At 40.6% G+C, this 19,238-nt stretch overlaps 4 protein-coding genes across 5 annotated transcripts; all 4 read left to right on the top strand.

Moving 5' to 3' along the window:
- The first annotated feature begins 9,429 nt into the window (after nucleotides 1–9,429).
- vanin-like lies at nucleotides 9,430–11,801 on the top strand. The gene is made up of 4 exons (NM_132069.3): nucleotides 9,430–9,518; nucleotides 9,583–10,225; nucleotides 10,607–11,336; nucleotides 11,400–11,801. The coding sequence occupies exons 1-4, from the start codon at nucleotides 9,447–9,449 to the stop codon at nucleotides 11,629–11,631; spliced, it is 1,677 nt and encodes a 558-aa protein (NP_572297.1). The 5' UTR covers nucleotides 9,430–9,446; the 3' UTR covers nucleotides 11,632–11,801.
- A 296-nt stretch (nucleotides 11,802–12,097) lies between these two features.
- CG43090 (uncharacterized protein) lies at nucleotides 12,098–12,773 on the top strand. Its single transcript, NM_001258617.2, has 2 exons — nucleotides 12,098–12,207; nucleotides 12,260–12,773. The coding sequence occupies exons 1-2, from the start codon at nucleotides 12,148–12,150 to the stop codon at nucleotides 12,707–12,709; spliced, it is 510 nt and encodes a 169-aa protein (NP_001245546.1). The 5' UTR covers nucleotides 12,098–12,147; the 3' UTR covers nucleotides 12,710–12,773.
- Nucleotides 12,774–13,334: 561 nt separating this feature from the next.
- CG32751 (uncharacterized protein) lies at nucleotides 13,335–15,409 on the top strand. Of its 2 annotated transcripts, none has more exons than NM_001297998.1 (4): nucleotides 13,335–13,442; nucleotides 13,499–14,129; nucleotides 14,338–15,058; nucleotides 15,112–15,409. In NM_001297998.1, the coding sequence occupies exons 1-4, from the start codon at nucleotides 13,371–13,373 to the stop codon at nucleotides 15,263–15,265; spliced, it is 1,578 nt and encodes a 525-aa protein (NP_001284927.1). In that variant the 5' UTR covers nucleotides 13,335–13,370; the 3' UTR covers nucleotides 15,266–15,409. The 2 variants fall into 2 exon arrangements, with proteins under 2 accessions (NP_001284927.1, NP_727068.1); NM_167061.3 differs by having other exon boundaries at nucleotides 14,362–15,058; nucleotides 15,112–15,278.
- Nucleotides 15,410–15,549: 140 nt separating this feature from the next.
- CG32750 (uncharacterized protein) lies at nucleotides 15,550–17,252 on the top strand. The gene is made up of 2 exons (NM_167060.3): nucleotides 15,550–16,277; nucleotides 16,336–17,252. Exons 1-2 carry the CDS (start codon nucleotides 15,572–15,574, stop codon nucleotides 17,199–17,201), a joined length of 1,572 nt encoding a protein of 523 aa, NP_727067.1. The 5' UTR covers nucleotides 15,550–15,571; the 3' UTR covers nucleotides 17,202–17,252.
- The last annotated feature ends 1,986 nt before the right edge of the window (nucleotides 17,253–19,238 follow it).

Raw genomic sequence — 19,238 nt, 5'->3', positions numbered from 1 at the left:
ACACACAGATGCAGCGACGTCCTTGCTCCTTGATGGCATTGAATAAGCATACCCAACCGCCGCCCAAAAACCAACCCACATTATTTTCATATTAGTTTTGAAAAGCGCATTATCTGCGGTTGGCTCCCGTTTCGCATTTAGTTCGTCTGTTTTTTTTTTCTCATTTTCGGCATGTGTAATGGCTCGCATTATTATCCTCATTTCGGTGTCCTGTGGCCGGCACCAAAATGCAAAATATGCAAATGCCAGGCGGCTCCGAACTTCTGAATTCGTTGATACGGATGCGGATACTGTGATACTGTGAAATTTGCCTCGCCGCTAATCGCTGGCGGTAAAAGCCGAGCACAGACACATTTCGAGGACATGGCAAAAGGCCAGGGATCAAGGACGCAGGATGCGGCGGAACTACAATCGAGTGGCAGTGCTAATTCGCAGTTTAAGGCAAACAAAAAAAAAGTATTAATACGTTATTTTCCAAACTTTTATTAAAGGCTTTATAGACATTTTCCATTTTCGGGCAACTGCCGAAAGTTGTGTCATCGGGAGGACTTCAGATCCTGCGACACACTTCATTGCACAGGACATCGAGAGGCGCAAACAAAACAATCCCAGAATGTTTTACCCCATATAAGTAATTTCGGTGCTTAGCCTTTTTGGGCCAAATCAAGCGTAAACTGTCCGATAAACCGATAAACAAAACAATTAATTGCATTGTGACCATGTCCGTGTTTGTGTCCGTATACATGTCCTGTTCCAGGACCCTTTTTAATGACTATTTTACGCACACGACTTGCCTTTCGCCATGCGATTTATTATGATTGGGGCTCGGAATTTGGTTTTTGGAAACTGGAATGGGCTTGGGATTGGGATCCACCATTGCCTGGGTCACTGACTTCTCCTTTGGGGGATGCAAATGTGAGTCCGGCTCGGCCAGAAAACGGAAACGGCTCGAAAAGTATGCCATAAATAAGGACGAGGGCACGAAGTGCACAGCATATTTGGCTCCTGAATTGTTCCTTCGAGAAGTGCGCAATATTCATATATATATATATACATATATGTATATCTTTTATTTTTTTTTTGTGCCTCAGCGGCGAGCAAACGAAATATTTAATAACAGTGTGGCATGCCCCGAAAAATTCGTTCTTCAAGCATTTTTCGACACGAAAAATTTCCGCTCTTATTCGCTTGATGCACAGAAATCTGGCCAAATCACGAGATGAACACTGCAGTTACACAAAATGCCATCGATTGATGGCTGAATTAAGTTTCTCCATTGCAAACTTTGCGATTGGCTTTCGTTGTCCTGACAGATAATCAATTAAAATTTGTTTTGATTATGAAAGTTTAGCCGCGATGCCGAAATCAAAAGTTTACACGATGGCAAGGAAGAAATCAAAGTTATAACTCATGTTGCAGCTCTTCAAGATACCTCTTATGTATATGCTGCTCAACTTTTGCTTGTTAAATTTACTATTAAGTTGAATTTACTACATATTTACTTAACCCCGGAATGGAACTACAAGTTCATGAAAAAAAAATTCGAGAAAAATAAGGCAAATAGGAACGAAGGTTGCAAATTGAATAAAGAAGTGACACAATCGACAAGGATACTGCTGCTGATACTTCCGGCAAAAAAAAAAAAATAAGAAAAAAGAATGAAAATGGTAAAATGGCATAACTGCAGCTAGTCTGTGTGCGAAGGATTTTTCCACACAGTTGTGCGCCGATTTTCCCCAGATTTCCTCTCGCTTTCCACCTTGCCCCAACCCCCCCTGCCTCTTCTGCCCCTCCAGCCACCCACGTATTGCCTATAACAAGCCGCCAATTACGATAGAAATCTAGAGAATGTGCAAAATCGAGCAAAAAATTTGCGACTATAAGGCGAAAACAAATTTACATGCAAATCCATTTTAGCCATGGCAAGGACACGACAGGAGCCAAAATGGCGACACGCTCCCTGTCTGTGTGACTGTGTAAGTGTGTGTGTGTGTGTGTGTGTGTGTGTGTATTTCAGCCAACAAATTATCTCAATTTAGCATAATATTTACTGAACTGCATTGAACCTTTGCCAGACGACAGGAGCAGCATAAAAAAAAAAGTAGATGGCAAGGGAAAGGCAAAGAAAAGCCGGTGGAAAGCGGAAAAGCTGGGCCAAGAATGATGGGTGCAGCCGGCTGAATCCCCCCCAGAATGTTGTCAATTAGAGCTGAACGGAGCTCGTGATTGCAATTACGAGCTTATAATGTTCAATGTTCATAAAGTTGTCTAAAAGAAAGCAATGCCATCTGTTTGGAAAGAATCTATCAAACGTTGTTTAATTAAATCAAATTTAAATATTGCACAAATTGATGACCAGCCTTAACTAAAAGTGCATTTCGTTCAAAAATGGAAACAAATATTTTGCCTTTAATTAAATGAAACAAATTTTGTATTTTTTCTATCAAATAACAGATTTCATGCGTAGGTCAATGGATAAATGCATGTTTGTTTCGTTGTCTATAATTGAATTCAATTGCCATTCAATGGCAATATCTAGCATCCAGTGATTTATTGGCCAAATTCGTGTATTTAATAAAGTGTTTTTCGTGTTTGCATTTGTGTCACGACTGCAGCACCGTGGTATTGGGTAAAAATGTCGCGGCTTTGGCGCCGTTTCATGAGCTAAGAAATTGAATTTCAAGTCCTTGTCGTCCTGCCACTGACTTATGGCTCAACCACCCACTCACCTGGCTGTCGTGGGCATCCATTTCATGCATGGCAGTCTGACATTCCATTCTATTCCATTACATTCAATTCGATGCCACCAAGTCAGTTGGGGCTCCACCATATCGAAATATCAGTCAAACTAATGGCGCTTGATTCTGTCTATTGAAAAGTCCCATTGCTGTCTTGAAAAATTTTCGGTGCTGTGTGTGTGTGTGGGTGGGTGGCAAATTGCAAAGTTTCCTTTTGCCTCGCTGCATTTCGCTGACATTGAAAAAGGTGCACAAGACGCAGAAAAAGTCGATGCAGTCGTCTAAAAATGGAAAAAATTTGCCCGTGTCTTCGATTCTCTTGAAATGGTGTCTAAAAGTATGTCACACTTTAATTTGTATGCCTTGCTTACAAATTATTATCACTGCATTTCGTTTGACACCTTCATCACTTCAATCTTCAAAGGCTCTCGATATCCATGTTTGCCAGCCAGATTTTGGCAATTGCAATCTGCGGAAAATTGTGGCACAGTTTTGCGATCTTGCCAAATTGCTAAACCAATTATGTCTGTCCAATCGATTTGGTGCCTTCAATTATCACAAATTGAATACCGCTTTACAACGTATCCTAATCCGGCAAATAGAATATATTGCTGCCAAAGGTGTTGTCCTGCCAAAAGGATTCACTTTCAATTTAAGTCCCTCTCTTTTGCTGTTTTCTTTTTTTTTTTTTCTTCTTTCAATTTACTAACGGAAATCCAGGCAGTAAAGCGCATTCAATCAACTGCTCCTAACTTTGTTGTGAGGTGGGATTGGATTGGTCGATGGTCATGGCTTGGATCGGGAGGCTGGGCATGGCCGGCATTAAATTTATATGTCAATAAATCTCGAGGAGCAAAAGCCAAACGGCAAGTCATTGGCTACGCCGGTTGTGCGAGCAGTGCAGCCAGCCATTCTCGGCTGGCAAAACTTATTAGCCGGCGCGTTTAAGGCCATTAAACCAAGTCAGGTGGCGTGGGGTCGTGCCACATACATGGCCATAAATCAGAGGGCCGACATGGCCAGCTATGGCCCACAGGTTGGAGCAGAGGGGCATGGAGCATGGGGCACGGGGCATGTGGCAGTTTGGTGGTCCAGTGACAGTTTCCCGATACAAAGGATTAACATAACAGCTCAATAACACGCAAGTACTGTCTTAAGTTGACAAATTCTAATGGAAATTCTGGACAAATTTCATTGACTCCGCTTTTAATGGGAAAAGGAATTTAATTAATTCACTTAGGAAAACTTAGCAGTGCTCACCATTCCATTTATTTATAACTAGTCTTGCAACTAAAAAGTCTTTGGTTTTGGAATACGTATAACCTAAACTGATATCTTCACACATTTTTGATAGCATATTTTTTTTATGAAAAATTAAAAAAGTTTTGAGTTTTAATATATTGGGAATTTCATTACGAGGACAATAAGGTATGACATTCTATATTTGGATTAGTTTTTCCGTATTTGTGGTAAAAACACTGCCATTTTTTTCTTGAAAAATTCAAACATGAAAATTTCACCAGAAATGTTTTTTTTTATGTGATTTTTTACTTATAACTTGGTCAAAATGAGTCGCACAATTAAAAAAGACACTGTTTTATAAAGCGTACAACGAAGGCTAACAAGCCAATGCATTTTTTTGAAGTTATTGAAAAAATATTTTTTTTCATTTTTTTGCATTTGGTAATCAAAAATTTGGTTCATAAAATTTTACCAAAAATGTCAAAAAATAGAGTTTCAATTTTTGGATACAGTTCAATTAGAAATTTTATTACGAGCTCATCGAGGTATAACATTCCATATTCAGACAATTATTTTTAAAGTTGTGGAAAAAAAACTGATTATTTGATGACCGAAATTCGAAAAAACGGCTTTTGCCAAAATCTTGATATTTACAAACGGAATTTTCGCCATAACTTGGCTAAAAATACTCATATAGATGTAAGAATAGCTGTTTTGAGCAGCTAATTACCAGTGCTAACGATAAGTATCACTTTTTGAAGGATTTAGGAATATCAATTTTTCGGCCAATTTTCGCATTTTTTGTAAGGGGTAACATCATCAAAATTTGCAAAAAATCGCAAAAAAATTTAATTTCCATTTTTGAACACAGTTTGATTGGAAATTTAATTACGAACTCAACGATGTATGGCATTTCATATTCAGACAATTATTTTTAAAGTTGTGGCAAAAAAACTGATTATTTGATGACCGAATTTCGAAAAAACGGCTTTTGCCAAAATCTTGATATTTACAAATGGAATTTTTGTCATAACTTGGCTAAAAATGCTCATATAGATGTAAGAATAACTGTTTTGAGCAGCTAATTGCCAGTGCTAACGATAAGTATCACTTTTTGAAGAATTTAGGAAAATTAATTTTTCGGCCAATTTTCGCATATTTTGTAAGGGGTAACATCATCAAAATTTGCAAAAAATTGCAAAAAAATAGAATTTCCATTTTTGAACACAGTTTGATTGGAAATTTAATTCCGAGCTCAACGAGGTATGACATTCCATATTCAGACAATTATTTTTAAAGTTGTGGTAAAAAAAGTGATTATTTGATGACCGAAATATGGAAAAATGGATAATAATAATAATAATAATCATAACTTGGTTCAAAATAATCGTAAAGTAGAAAAAATAACAGTTTTGGGCAGCTTATTACCAATGCCTTTTAAATGTATTTAGAAAATTGAATTTTTTTTGATAATTTTTCACACTTTTTTAAGGGGTAACATCATTAAAATTTGCGAAAAATGGTCAAAAAATAAAAGTGTCCATGTTTGAATGCCAAACGATTGGAAATTCATTTGTGAGCTCAACAAGATATGACATGCCACATTTCGACCATTTTTGGGACCACTTTTCGCATAACTTCTTATTGGTAACTAAGCCACATTTGACATTCCACAGCTTCACTACAATGCCACTTTAAGTTTGTTTCAATTTGCAGATGCATTTCGAGTACGCTTAACCGCAATATTACTTCGATTCAGATACAATACCACTTCGTCCTTGGCTTTTCACTTTTCTGCTGGCAGAGCAGGCGCAAGGCTAATCGCACACATGTAAGCATATTTCTCAAGCTTTTCCGCCCACTCACATGTGTGTGTGTGCACACACTCGTACAGTTCATTTTCCGAGTGCGTATGCGTAATAATTCGTCACTGGTTTTTGTGGCTTGTTGTGTGTCTGTGTGTGTTGTGTGTTGTGTGCTGTGTATTGTCGGTTGTTTGTTGCCTGTTGTATTGGCCGGATTTAAGCGTTTGTGATTAATCAGACAGCCAGTTTGCAAGCCACTGACCCACTTCACACCCATTGCCACTTTTCGGCGAGTTCCGCTCTTGTTGGCATATAAATCTCAGACAACGCGTCGTATGAGCGATGTCAAATGCAGGCGCAGTGACTGCGAAGTGAAAGTGCCCCTTTCTGCCCCTTTTGCTGGAGCATCATTAATAATACTTTTTAGTTTGCAAATACGCCTGTGTGCGTGTGTGTGTGCATATATTTGTCTGTGGGTGCCTTTCTTCCTTTTTGCCATCTAACAAATTGCCCGGCTCAGGGCATAACAAAATTGCAATTAATCAAGCAGACAAAAATCTGCCGCAAGTCCTGCGGCCAACTTACCACATATAACATTCAACCCAACATATGATTTTTGCTGGCCTGACTAATCAATGATTGAGCGAGCATTCATTCATTTCTGGTCATCGAAGTCCTGGCCTGATTATCCGCTCAGAACTCAGGACGAAATGGCTAGGAAAAGGAGCAAGCATAATATACATACGTATAAAATATGACCCAAGAAATTAAATTATTTGTTAGTCAGGGAAAACGGAGATAAGCGGTCCAGGAAGAAGATCTAAAAAAAAGAGCCCGACAGCAAGGATTGCTCACATCGAAACACTGCGAGAAAGTAGAGGGTGCATTTCCAGACAATTTAGAAACAACAAATATATAAATATAACATCTTAGAGATGTGCATTTCAAATAGTTAACAACAAATCATTGGATTTTTTTTAAGCTAACGACTTTAGCTGTAGTAATTTTTCCGAGTGCATATACCATATTAATGTGTGTTTGGTTGTGTGTGTGGATGGCTTCGTTCGTCTGGCTGGGCAACAAGTGAAAATCCATTTGTTAGAGGAAATCGTGCAAAAAGCTTAAATACGAAGCTTAAACATAAGTAGCAACGAATGCCGCACACACACACACAAATACACCAACACACACACATACTCACCCCCTGAAATATATGCGCACATAAGTATGTATATGTATATGCATATGTGAAGCAGGCCAAAAACTAAATGAAGCTGCCGCCGTTTTGCCATCTTTAAAGGGATACCCTAACTTTCAATGCGTCCGTTGAATATTGTTGGGCATTTGTGGTAACTGGCAAATATTAAGTGTGTTTATCAGTGAAATCGCTATCAAAGTCGATAGCATACAAATGATATTGAACTATATAAGATCATGAATTAAATATCTTTATAAGCATTATTTAGCAATCTGTGCCTTTGTTGCTGTGGCTACTTTTGCGATTGAACTTGAACGATTAATTTTGTGTTTATGATGCGTTATTAGCTTTACAACATAAATTGAGATTAAAACGATAAACGGCATCAGATCTATGTACTATCGGTATTATCGATGAAATTTATCGATGATATTGCAACTGAATGTTTTTTTTTTATTTCTTGGAAGAGCATCCTGTTTTCCTTGTTGGGCGAATTAGATTTCTCTTTCAACCTTTTTGTGCCCCCTCCCCTTTCTTTGCATTCACCCACGTCGGCTTTTGTTGCTGTTTTTGTTGGGACCTCGTCTTAGCTTTTAACGTGTTTTACCGTTCGTTTCTTTTTGCGCATAAAATGAGCAGGTAACAGGCTTGTTGTGTGTGTGCGGGTGTGAGTGAGTGTGTGTGTGTGTGCGTGCACGGTTGAACTCCCATGGGTAAATTTTCGTATTTAAAATATATGACCAAGACATTTTCAAACATTATTTTTTAATTTTTTATTCCTTTTCATTTTTTTTTTTTGCCTTTTTCGTTCTCCTCAGCCTGCTTTGCAAACTTTTTGCGCACTTTTGCTTGCCGCAAATCAATTTGCCAGGACGGGAAATAAGTAGAGCGAAGTGGGGCTGAAAAGAAAGGAAGCGGAAAGGATTGCCGAGTAGACTTTGTTAGTGGAGTTCCCCCGAATTTATGCTGCATCCAACCGGAGAAGACGAACGCCTTTTTCCGGGGGCTTTGAGTCTGCAGTGGAGCGTATGGAAATGCATTAAGTTCCGAGATGACTGCACGTTTTGGGATTTGCGAATGGGATTATCTCGGCACGAAAAGAGATCTTTATACTTATAAATGCTGCTGCATATTTATGGCAACTGAATATACCCGATAATGCTTAAAAGTGGGGGCAATGTCGATGTCGACTCCGCAATCCCGTCGAGTACTTTGTGGCCCAAATTAGCCGGTGGATGGAGTTTGCCACCTATTTTCATGGCTGACGAATAACTTTGGATAGCAATTGATGGAAAAAATGCACAAAATATATAGACAAACCAGACCAAGTTTCGTAAACAAAACGGGTTTCAAAAAATATTTAACGCAATTAGCTTAGCTGTTGCCTATCAGACTCGAATTTAATTCAGTTAGTATGCAAGCAACAATAAAAAAAAAATCATTTCGCAAAACAATGAAATCTTGTCGACAAGTGTTATTTGCCACAATAGCTACAGGTAATTGCAGATAACATCGAAATGTGGAGATAACATCTTAGACAGCTATATAAATATAAATGTTCTGATAACTCGACAACAAATCGAAAATGTGTACGATAAAAATGGATCAATTTGGATATGTCCTTTAGATGCAGAGCACTCAGCTAGTTTGATCAGAACATTTATGACCAACACGTTTTAATAATAAATGCCATAAGAAAAGCCACCTGCCCTGTGGCATAAAAGAAAATCAAAGGAAACCTACTAACATTGGCAGCCCAACTCTTGCCATTTATTTATTTTGCCAATTGTGGTAATGGATGGTAAACATTTAATGGGCGCAAATAAAAGTCAATGTTGTAGTAAAAATCGAGACAAATCAATTGATAAAGATGTCGATCATATAGTATAGTGTCGAACGGAGAGACCATCGGACTTGGCTAGTCTGGGTTGTGGCGATAAGACAGCCGGCAAAATAGTTGGCCCAAGCGCAGCCAGTCCAATGTACAACGCAGCGAACCCACTAATCATGCTCACGGTTAGCGGACATGACTCCCGGAATAGAACAAAGCCAGAATAACCCATAAAAAAAAACCTTTGAAAATTAGCGATTCAACCAATCTTGAGCTGGCTATCTGGCCATTTTCTGGCTTTTTAAGGCAGAAATTCCACATCTTAATTAACTAAGGAATTGATGTAAATGTAATTCTAAAAAGCTTAAATTCCTAGTTCAATAGGGTAAAATATATATATCCTACTCTCTGTGATATTTACTTTAGTTTTAGGTTCATTATCACTGGTAGTATTGCACTGCGAATATTGGCAGCACTGAAAAGAGCGAACCATTCGATGTTCATAGACCAGACCCCAAAGATAAGATTAAGTAGTTCCCGGTAAATGGTGGTTACCACTTCGGTTGGCCACTATAAAAGCCTCGATGCCTGAAGTTGTGCCAGTCATTAGCGATTCTCAGGCTCCATACGAAATGTCGAATACCTGGTGGTGGCTTTCAGTAGTGTTACTAATCTTAGGGCTAATGCCTGGCATGAGTCAGCAGGTTGGGTTTCTAATTGGCAATTGGCAATTGGTGGATTAGTTTTGATGGTTAACATAATTTTCAGGCGGCCCTGGCCGAATCGGATTACTATACGGCCGGAGTGGTGGAGTTCAAACAGTCGATCTTAAGTCTATCGGCCTGGTCGGATTCCCTTGCTGGCTATGTGGAGATCATAAACTCTGAGAACGCCAGTGCCACCGACATCATTGTGTTTCCCGAGAGCACACTGAACTCCGCGGGTTCCACGACCTTTGTGCCCAATCCCGAGGATCAGATAAACCCGTGTTTGAGTGACCCCAATGCCACCTACTATGAGGAGTTTCTGGTGACCCTGTCGTGCGCGGCCCGCAATGCCAGTAAATACATTGTGATCAATCTGACCGAGAAGCAAAAGTGCGAGGATATTCCCGAGGATACGAGGCCATGTGCATCTAACGGACTGAATGTTTTCAACACCAATGTAGTGTTCGATCGTCAGGGAGTCGTGGTGTCCAGGTACCGAAAGGTTCATCTCTATGGTGAAGCAAAGAACAGCACTTTTCTGCCCGAGCTGATCACCTTCGAGACAGACTTTGGGGTCACCTTCGGTCATTTCATCTGCTTCGACATCCTGTTCTACACTCCCGCCCATCAACTCATCGTGGAGCAGGGTATTACGGACTTCGTGTATCCGGCCATGTGGTTCTCCCAACTGCCCTTCCTCACGGGTAAGATATAGACATGGGCGATAAGGAAAGCGGGGGCTAGTTCACTGACATGTGTCTCTTATCGCCGACAATGGATTGCTGATGATGGCTCTCGCAACCTCTCGAGATGGAGTGCCGGGAACCGATTATGCGTTGGTATCAAGGCTGTAAAAACTAAAATGCCACTAATGGCAGGTGATTAAGCAGCACAGCAATGGCTTGTAATTATAAACTAGGTCTTATCGCAGGAGCTATATATTAGAGTCCTGAATGAGTAGGTCAAAAAGTAAGCGTCTAGTTTGCACTGTATGAGCTTTATCTTTTTATGCTTGCCACGCGAATTCTTCGGAATAGTAAAACGAATAGGAAAATATTACATTTGTTAAATGTCTTATTCCACAGCTGTTCAGACGCAACAAGGTTGGGCCTATGCCAACGATGTGAATCTCCTGGCGTCTGGAGCCAGTCGTCCCTCCATTGGCAATAGTGGATCGGGCATCTATCACGGACGTTCCGGCACTTTGACCAGTGTCATGCGCCAGGACTCCGGCGAGAGGGCCATCTATGTGGCCCAGGTGCCCAAGTATACTCGCAGTAGATCCCTGAAGAAACGTGCGAAGAGGAGTCTACAGGAGATCCAAACCCGTCAGGTGGCCTCAAGCTCGAGTTTCTACATGAAGCGCGATTACGTGGAGAACTATGAGTCTGAGTTGCTCAAGTTGGACGAGGGAACTAGTGGTGCTATCAATAGAACCATCTGCCAGGGCAGCTTTTGCTGTAACTTCGACATAGCGTGGAGATCCTTGGGTACAGCGACGGAGAATGGTAGCTACTATAGCTATCGATTGGGAACCTACGATGGCTGGCGCAACGAGAACAATGTGGATGCCAATTACATACGTAATTGTGCGCTGTTCACCTGTTCTGGGGACTCCATCGATGATTGTGGCAAACTATTGCCCACCGAGGGTGAGCTTCAGCAGTCGCGAGTGACTTTCACGCGCCTGGCGATCGGTGTTACCTATCCAGAGTCACGGGAGTTTCTGCTATTTCCGGACACCCTGCAAGATAGTTTGCTGCCCCTGGAACCGAGCCAGTTTGAATGGTCTCAGCGAAAGCCCACGGAAGATAGGTAAGTTCTCAAATTTGAAGTATTCTATGTTGTTTTATATTGTGGCCTTTCCATGATCCTTAGCTATGTCCAAGAAGTTCGCTTTGCCCTGAAGGAAACCCAGGAGCTGAGCAATCTGTTGACCTTTGGCATCTATGGAAATTACTACGACAATGAGTGTACATTTGGTGTTGGCACCGAAGAGGAGCAGCTGGCCTGCGGCTATAGAAGCGGATCCCCCGGACTGAGAATCCTTGGGGGTTGGCTAGCAATGCCGCTGATTATCCTGGCTATTGCCAGGACAATGAGTTCATAAGATCAAAGTGACACGGGTGTCTTAGGCATTTTAAGTCAAATGTCGTAGGGTTCACATGACGTTGGATTCTTATTTTTTATTTTTTTTTTTACTTACTTCTAATGCTCGATATTAACAGTATTTATATTAAGCAGTCAAAAATAAAAAATGCTCTCGACTTGTTGATAATTATTTATTTATTTCCTTTGTTATCATTGCCTTTTGGGTATGCAACAAATATTTGCACAACTTGGTGAAGACTTGTGTCCCACTTGTTTTCGATTATTTATCATTTTTGAAATGCTTGGCTAATTTAAGTGGAACTTTTCACTTGAGCAAATAATGAAATAGATAGCAATGTGAGGAAAGTTGGTAAGGTTAATTAAATAAATTCTGTATAGTAATTGATGGAATTTTGCTGCCTGTTTTTATCTTAATTGAAAAATTCCACTTTCGTATTATAAAAAGCCATATGCTCTGCTTCAAAATCATCAGTTATTCGTCAAAAAAGACTAGAAAATCATTGAAGTACAGAAAATGACTTGGATATGGACACTTCTGCTGCTGGGACTCGTAACGGCTCAAGGACCATCTGAAGTAAATGTTATTTAATTTTAAGGCTTCAACTAAATCAAAATATTTTCAATAGGAAATTGCCGAAATCGATGCAGAAGTTACAAAGAAACTAAAAAGTTTTTTGGAAAACTTCACCGGTTACTGGAAGGATAACACCGAGTTTCTCAACTGGATTGCAAAAATCCGTTTGGCATTAAATAATAATAGCACCGATCTAGCGTATAAATTTGAGTTAAGATATGGCTTTGAAAGTTACAATAAGGAACGTTTGGTTTTGGAGCAACAGATCTTGGATCGCGTCGAGGATTTGGATAGCATTATTCCCCATCAGAAACATGCAAAATGCTTGAATTTCTATGTAGACCAAAGAAACGCTCTCAAAACGGCTCTTAAGCAATCCAATTCGAAGAAAATCGAAAGGTTTGCTGAAAACTCGCCATCTTGTCCATACTATTATTTTGATGCCAACGAATTTCGAAATAATTTAACCAATGAGCCGCAAGGCATTAATAACTCCATATAAAAATCACATATTGATTATTATTCATTATCTCACATATTGGTGATTGAATATATTTTGCGCAGATAAGGTGGGCGTTGAATTTTTTTGAGTTAAACTGGGCATTTTATTAGTGATTAATTCGATTAAGATATGGCAAAAAGTGTGTTTCAATATGATACTGTTTTTTTGTTTTTTTTTGCTGTCTTATACTTATAATTTATGTAAGATAGATTTTTCTTGCACTTCACTTCATCAGAAAGTCACGTGTCATCGATGATAAGTGGGTTACCTAGTTGATAACACCAGTTTATTAAATTGATATATACTTGTAGGCTTAATTTTAAGTGCAACTGACTAGTTGCTACTTCAAATCATTTGATTTGCAAAACATGTGCTCTTTTGGCCTTTTTACATATCTGCATGGTACATATTTATAAAATGGGAATTTCATGATTACAAATTTTTAGAGCTTATTATCTTCATAAATCAAATCTTAGCATTTATTGTTGTCTTTTTAGTTAGTTTGCCCGTCAAACTTAATCGTCAAAGTCTAGACAGCATTTGTTTTTGACATGTTTTTAGGCAGATAAGATTAACACGTTTCTTTTGGAAATTGCTATAAAAACCTCAAAGTTTGGCAATTGGTAAGTCATTTGCCAATTAGAACTGGGCAAACTGGAACATGGCAAAGAATTATTGGGGGTTTTTCCTTTTCTGTTTAGCCCTTGGATTAATGCTGAATTTGAGTCAGCAGGTGGGTGCGCTATGAACTGAATCTATATAGAAATGCACTCACCTTTGAAATTTCAGGCTTCACTTTTCAAGAGAGATTTCTATACAGCTGGTGTGGTGGAGTTTGAGCCATCCAATGAATTGTCCGACAATCTAGCTGGCTATTTGGAGATAATCCAGTCGCAGAATGCCACTTCTACGGACATCATTGTGTTCCCCGAGAGCACACTGAACTCCGCGGGTTCCACGACCTTTGTGCCCAATCCCGAGGATCAGATAAACCCCTGTTTGAGTGATCCCAATGCCACCTACTATGAGGAGTTTCTGGTGACCCTGTCGTGTGCGGCCCGCAATGCCAGTAAATACATTGTGATCAATCTGACCGAGAAGCAGAAGTGCGAGGATATTCCCGAGGATACGAGGCCATGTGCATCTAACGGACTGAATGTTTTCAACACCAATGTAGTGTTCGATCGTCAGGGAGTGGTGGTGTCCAGGTACCGAAAGGTTCATCTCTATGGTGAGCCCAAGAACAGCACTTTTCTGCCGGAACTGAGCACCTTCGAGACAGACTTTGGGGTCACCTTCGGTCATTTTATCTGTTTCGACATCCTGTTCTATACTCCCGCCCATCAACTCATCGTGGAGCAGGGTATTACGGACTTCGTGTATCCGGCCATGTGGTTCTCCCAACTGCCCTTCCTCACAGGTAAGTCGAGAAAGGAATCAAAAATGTGGGTCAGTTCACTGACATGGGCCCGTTAACTGGGTCGAGTGATTGCTAATTGATGGCTCTCACGAAACCCTTGAGATAAAGTGTCCTCCATTCGGAATGTTCAAGTGGTTAATGCTTGCAATCTGCTCTTGGAAAATTTAAACCTGTGGCCAATTCAATGGTGATAATTTGTACTTAATAGTTAATGGTATTTTCTCTTCGAAAGCTGTTCAAATTCAGCTGGGTTGGTCCTATGCCAACAATGTGAATTTGCTGGCTGCTGGAGCAAGTGATCCCATTGTTGGAAATAGTGGATCGGGCATTTATCACGGACGCAGTGGCTCACTAAGAAGTGTGATGCGGCAGGAGTCCGGTGAGAGAAGTATATATGTGGCCCGGGTACCCAAATACAGGGCCAAAAGGCGGATGAAGCGAGATCTCAAACGTCAAGTGGCCACCAGTTCAAGTTTCAACATCAAACGGGATTATCTGGAAAACTTCACCAGCGAGGAGCTGAAAATCGACGCTGGAAAGATCGGTAATCTTAGCCAGAATCTGTGTCACGGTGGCTTCTGTTGTCACTTCGATCTGGCCTGGAGATCCTTGGGGAAACCCTCGAGGAACACCAGTCACTACAGCTATCGAGTGGGCATCTATGAGGGTTGGCGTAATGAGAAGAGACTGGATGTCAACTATATTCGCAATTGTGGCGTATTCACCTGCTCTGGAAATTCGATAGATGATTGTGGTCAGCTGCTGCCTGACATTCAGAGGCCGCTGGTGACTTTCACCCATGTGGAGATTAGGGTCACATATCCGCAGTCTCGGGAGTTCCTTCTGTTTCCCGATACCCTGCTCGATAATCTTCTGCCTCTGGAGCCCAAACAATTCGAGTGGTCACAAAAACGGATCTCCGAGGAGAGGTGGGTTGGTATCTTAAAAATATAGAAACCAATTAATTCCATGTTCTTTACAGTCACCAAGTGCGTTTTGCATTGAGGAAATCCCTAGAGGTCAAGCACCTTTTGACCTTTGGCATTTATGGAAATTACTACAATAATGAGTGCACTTTTGGAGTGGGAACAGCAGAAGAGCAATTGGAATGCGGCTATAAAAATCCGAAAATATAAATGATGCATTTATAAATTTTAGAATTTAGTTTGGAGGCATCTACCAAGCTGATGAATATTTTCCAAAAGAGCCTAAAAATCTACTTTAGTTGCTCAAAAATCGTTGCACGCACAAATCTGCTGACTTGACCATACTGATTACCGATTAAAGCGATTAGATAGTAAATCAGGCGAGACTTGATATGCCGTGGGAAATATAAATGCATATATATATATATATATATATATATGTGTATACAAAGCAAGTATGATAGGTGGAAAACCGGTTGGGATTAGTCGGTTTGCGATCGTTGAACTATAAACATCATGGCTGTATTCCTCCGTCGATTTCTCTGGCTCATCAGTTTTACTTTGGTTTTGACTGATGATAATTCCGTTGAGAATAAATTCTATATAGCTGGTGTAGTGGAATATAGGCCAACGTTTATGGGCGGCACTTCGGAACAGCTGTTGCAAGCGAATCTGGCTGGTTATCTGGAGATCATGGCATCTGGCAATGGCACTACGGACATCATAGTCTTTCCGGAGGCCACACTAAATAGTGTGATTACCCTGACAGCGGTGCCGAAATTTACGGAGCAAAGTTTGTGTGAAGAACAGGGAGATGATGATCCGGAAATAGCACCATTCCTAAGATCTTTGGCCTGTGCCGCCAGGGAATATGGCACCTATTTGGTGGTCAATGTCAAGGAGCGTGTTTCGGAGCAGTGTACTTCGGATGAGACATGTTCCAGTCGTGGCTATTCGATTCACAATACCAACGTAGTGTTCGATAGACAAGGAGCGGTGATATCACGCTATAGGAAATGGAATCTTTACTTAGAACCATCCACCAATCGAACTGAATCCCCTGAAATAGCCACCTTTACAACGGATTTCAATGTGACCTTCGGTCATTTCATCTGCTTTGATATGCTCTTTTATACGCCGGCTCAGGATTTGGTGGAGCAACTGGGCATCCGCCATGTGATTGTCACCAAAATGTTCAACTCGGAGCTGCCTTTCCTCACAGGTTAATAATAATAGTAATATATAATTTAATAGAATTATATCAATCGCTTTCTTGGCAGCCTCTCAATTTCAGCAGGGCTGGGCGTGGGCCAATCGGGTGAACCTTCTGGCCTCCGGAGGAAGTCTTCCGCAGGGTGGAATAAGTGGCAGTGGAATTTACGCGGGTCAACAGGGCGCTCTGGCGAGACTCATGATCACGGATGAGCTGGTGGGTCAGAGAAAGTTGCTCCTGGCTAAAGTTCCCCTCGATCCCGAGGAGCCGATAGCCACGGATGAGATCTTGGAACCCGAAATCATGACTCCTGTGAAACTAAAACTTCTGCAGCAACCGGAACTAAAGAACTTTACCACCTGGGAGTTGCCCATGGTCCGGGGCAGTTCGGTGGACAAGAGAATATGCCAGGAGGACTTGTGCTGCGAGTTCCGGGTCACTTGGACCCTGGAGGACACTCAACCGGAATATAACTACCGATTGGGAGTTTGGGTGGGACAAAGGCGCTACGAGGAGGAGCAGTACAGTGCCATCCGGCTGTGTGGCCTGTTCGCCTGCAAAGGTGCCAGTGTAGAGAGCTGCGGCCTGGTTAGCGAGGAGGAGGTACACCTGCAGGATCACCGAGTTGTGTTCACCGACCTGCAGATCCTTGGCGAGTTTGTACGGAGGCCACGACGTCTCATATTGCCCAGCACCCTTAGCTCCTCCAGTTTCTATGCCCTGCAACCATCCCAATTAGCATGGTCCATGGAGGAATTGGCTAATGTAACGCGGATTAAGATGGAGCTGCGACAACCGCACAGCCAGCTAATGACCTTCGCCATATATGGCAACTATTTCGATGAGTATGCAAATGGTGGAGCTGGAAGATTGGGAACCCTGCTGTTTCTCCTAATCACGCCGCTAATTATGATGCATCTATTTCGGGAGTAGGGCGATCCACACTACATTTGTGCAGGATATGTTAGTTGATTTCTATTTTATGTTACATATTTTTAAGTTTTCAAATTAAGAAATTTTGCTTATCTTCTTTTTTTTTTTAAATATTTGAAATTATTATTTAAAATGATTTCGAATGGTGGAAAACGACCAAATAAACTGATTCAGAAATGCGTAATTTTCGTTGAGCACTTGCAAAACTATTGAAATCAAACAAGTCTATTAATTGCCAGTCCGTTTTTCGCAAATTCGCTTTAATGTTCATTCTCATAAATCAAAAACAGATGCATAAAAATGTTGATTTATTCGCGAGGCTGTCAAAACGATTAGTTTCGTTTTGTCGCCTAGCAACTCATTAAAATCAATGCGTGCATGCATAAGTGTGAGTGAGTGTGTTCGTATGTGTGTGTGTGTGTACTGCATTTGCTACGGGCTGCACTTTATATTTGCCATTGTTTGTGTAGTTGCCCTTAAGCTGGCACATTGTAATTAAGTGTCGCTCATACAAAACCGCACTGTCAAAAAAAGCTGTATTTTACGATATTAATGTGTTAATATACATTTTTGATACACTATGATAATAGTTATAGATACAATAGTAGTAGATTAACATACCACCAACTATTCTTAAATTGAAATGTAAAGTATTTTCTGCTTGGAAATACATATAAAGAAATTTCGTAAATATTATTTTTAAATTCACTTCGTTGGCGTTTTAAATACAAGCTGCTTCGAAAGGTTGCCTACTTTTTTTCGGTGCATTGAACCGCATCACGTTGTCTATTTGGCTGCCTACTTCATGGAAATAGAGGCATCGGCAATGAAATGGTGTCAAGTTCATGTCATTAAGGTGTAATTAACAAAAATTAGTTGCTGCTTAACGGGACGAACAGCAATCCACCCCGAAAATCCCTCCTCAACTAACCAAAAAACAAAAAACAATAAGGAAAAAAGAAGAAAAACAGACGTCTCAGCGAGAGCAACAGTGTGTTGGCTGGAAAGAGCAACAGCTAACGGAAAGGCGACCTCCACCCAACCACTGCGAAGCCACCCACCCACACCCACCACCCACTGAATTCAGCAGGTGAAGCAGGAGAAGCAACACATGAAGCTGGCTTCGCTGTTCGCGTCGCTGCCAGCGTCGAAAGTTTTCATTCATTTCAACTGTTGCTTTCCACTTGTTAGCACACGAGGCCGACTGGAAGGCGAAGGGAAGTCCGACTGGAAGGGCAGCAGCCTCAGCAGCGCCACGCTCTCCGTCGAAATGCTCCACTGAGAACACCTGAGCACGGTGGGTATTCCAAGCGAGCTAAATAAAATTACTCACAAAAGAGCACATTAAAATTAAAAAATAAAAATTTATATAATTTTTTTTTGGAAATTTAGTTTGGTAAATTCAGGATTAAAGTAGGTATAAGGAATATAATTAAAAGAAGCATATTTTGGTTTCGCGTGTTCCTTTTCCATTCCACAGTGCGGAGTGCGTGAGCGAGGAAGTGTAGAGTTTTCGAATGGCGGCGTGTAGACTGCGTTATATTTGCCTTGAATTATTCAGGCAGATATGTTTTATGGATCAGGGCAAAGGCGCTGCGCTTTTGTACGTCCGCGGTGGAGAAAATGCAATTAACGGGAGAGACTAACGGGGATCCAATGTCAAAAAAGGCAGTTAGTCGGCAAGCGATCGTAGAGGTGTTTTGTCAGAGCGAAGTTTTGATTGCAGTCAGCTAACTTTTTATTTAATGGAATTTAATTCGTTTAGTCTTTTTGAATGAATGTTTTAATAAATCTAATTAAGTCAAATAAATATATAGCTTGCAGTGCTTTAAAGTCTCCGACGCGCATAAATAGTTCAATTATTTTGCCCAAGAACATTTTTTAAATATTGCATATTTACTTGCTGTTTGGGTTTATAACTATTTTATGATGTAGAAGCGTACATACAAAGATTAGAAATGAAATGCTAATTAAATCTTTAAATGCTTGATCCCAATTAAACACGTACATTTTTTATGATTATCAAATCCTAGTAAT

This window comes from Drosophila melanogaster, chromosome X, assembly GCF_000001215.4.
Source record: "Drosophila melanogaster chromosome X".
Taxonomy (NCBI): domain Eukaryota; kingdom Metazoa; phylum Arthropoda; class Insecta; order Diptera; family Drosophilidae; genus Drosophila; species Drosophila melanogaster.
Note: the sequence above shows the minus strand (reverse complement) of the source record. Positions and strands in the feature narration are given on the sequence as shown.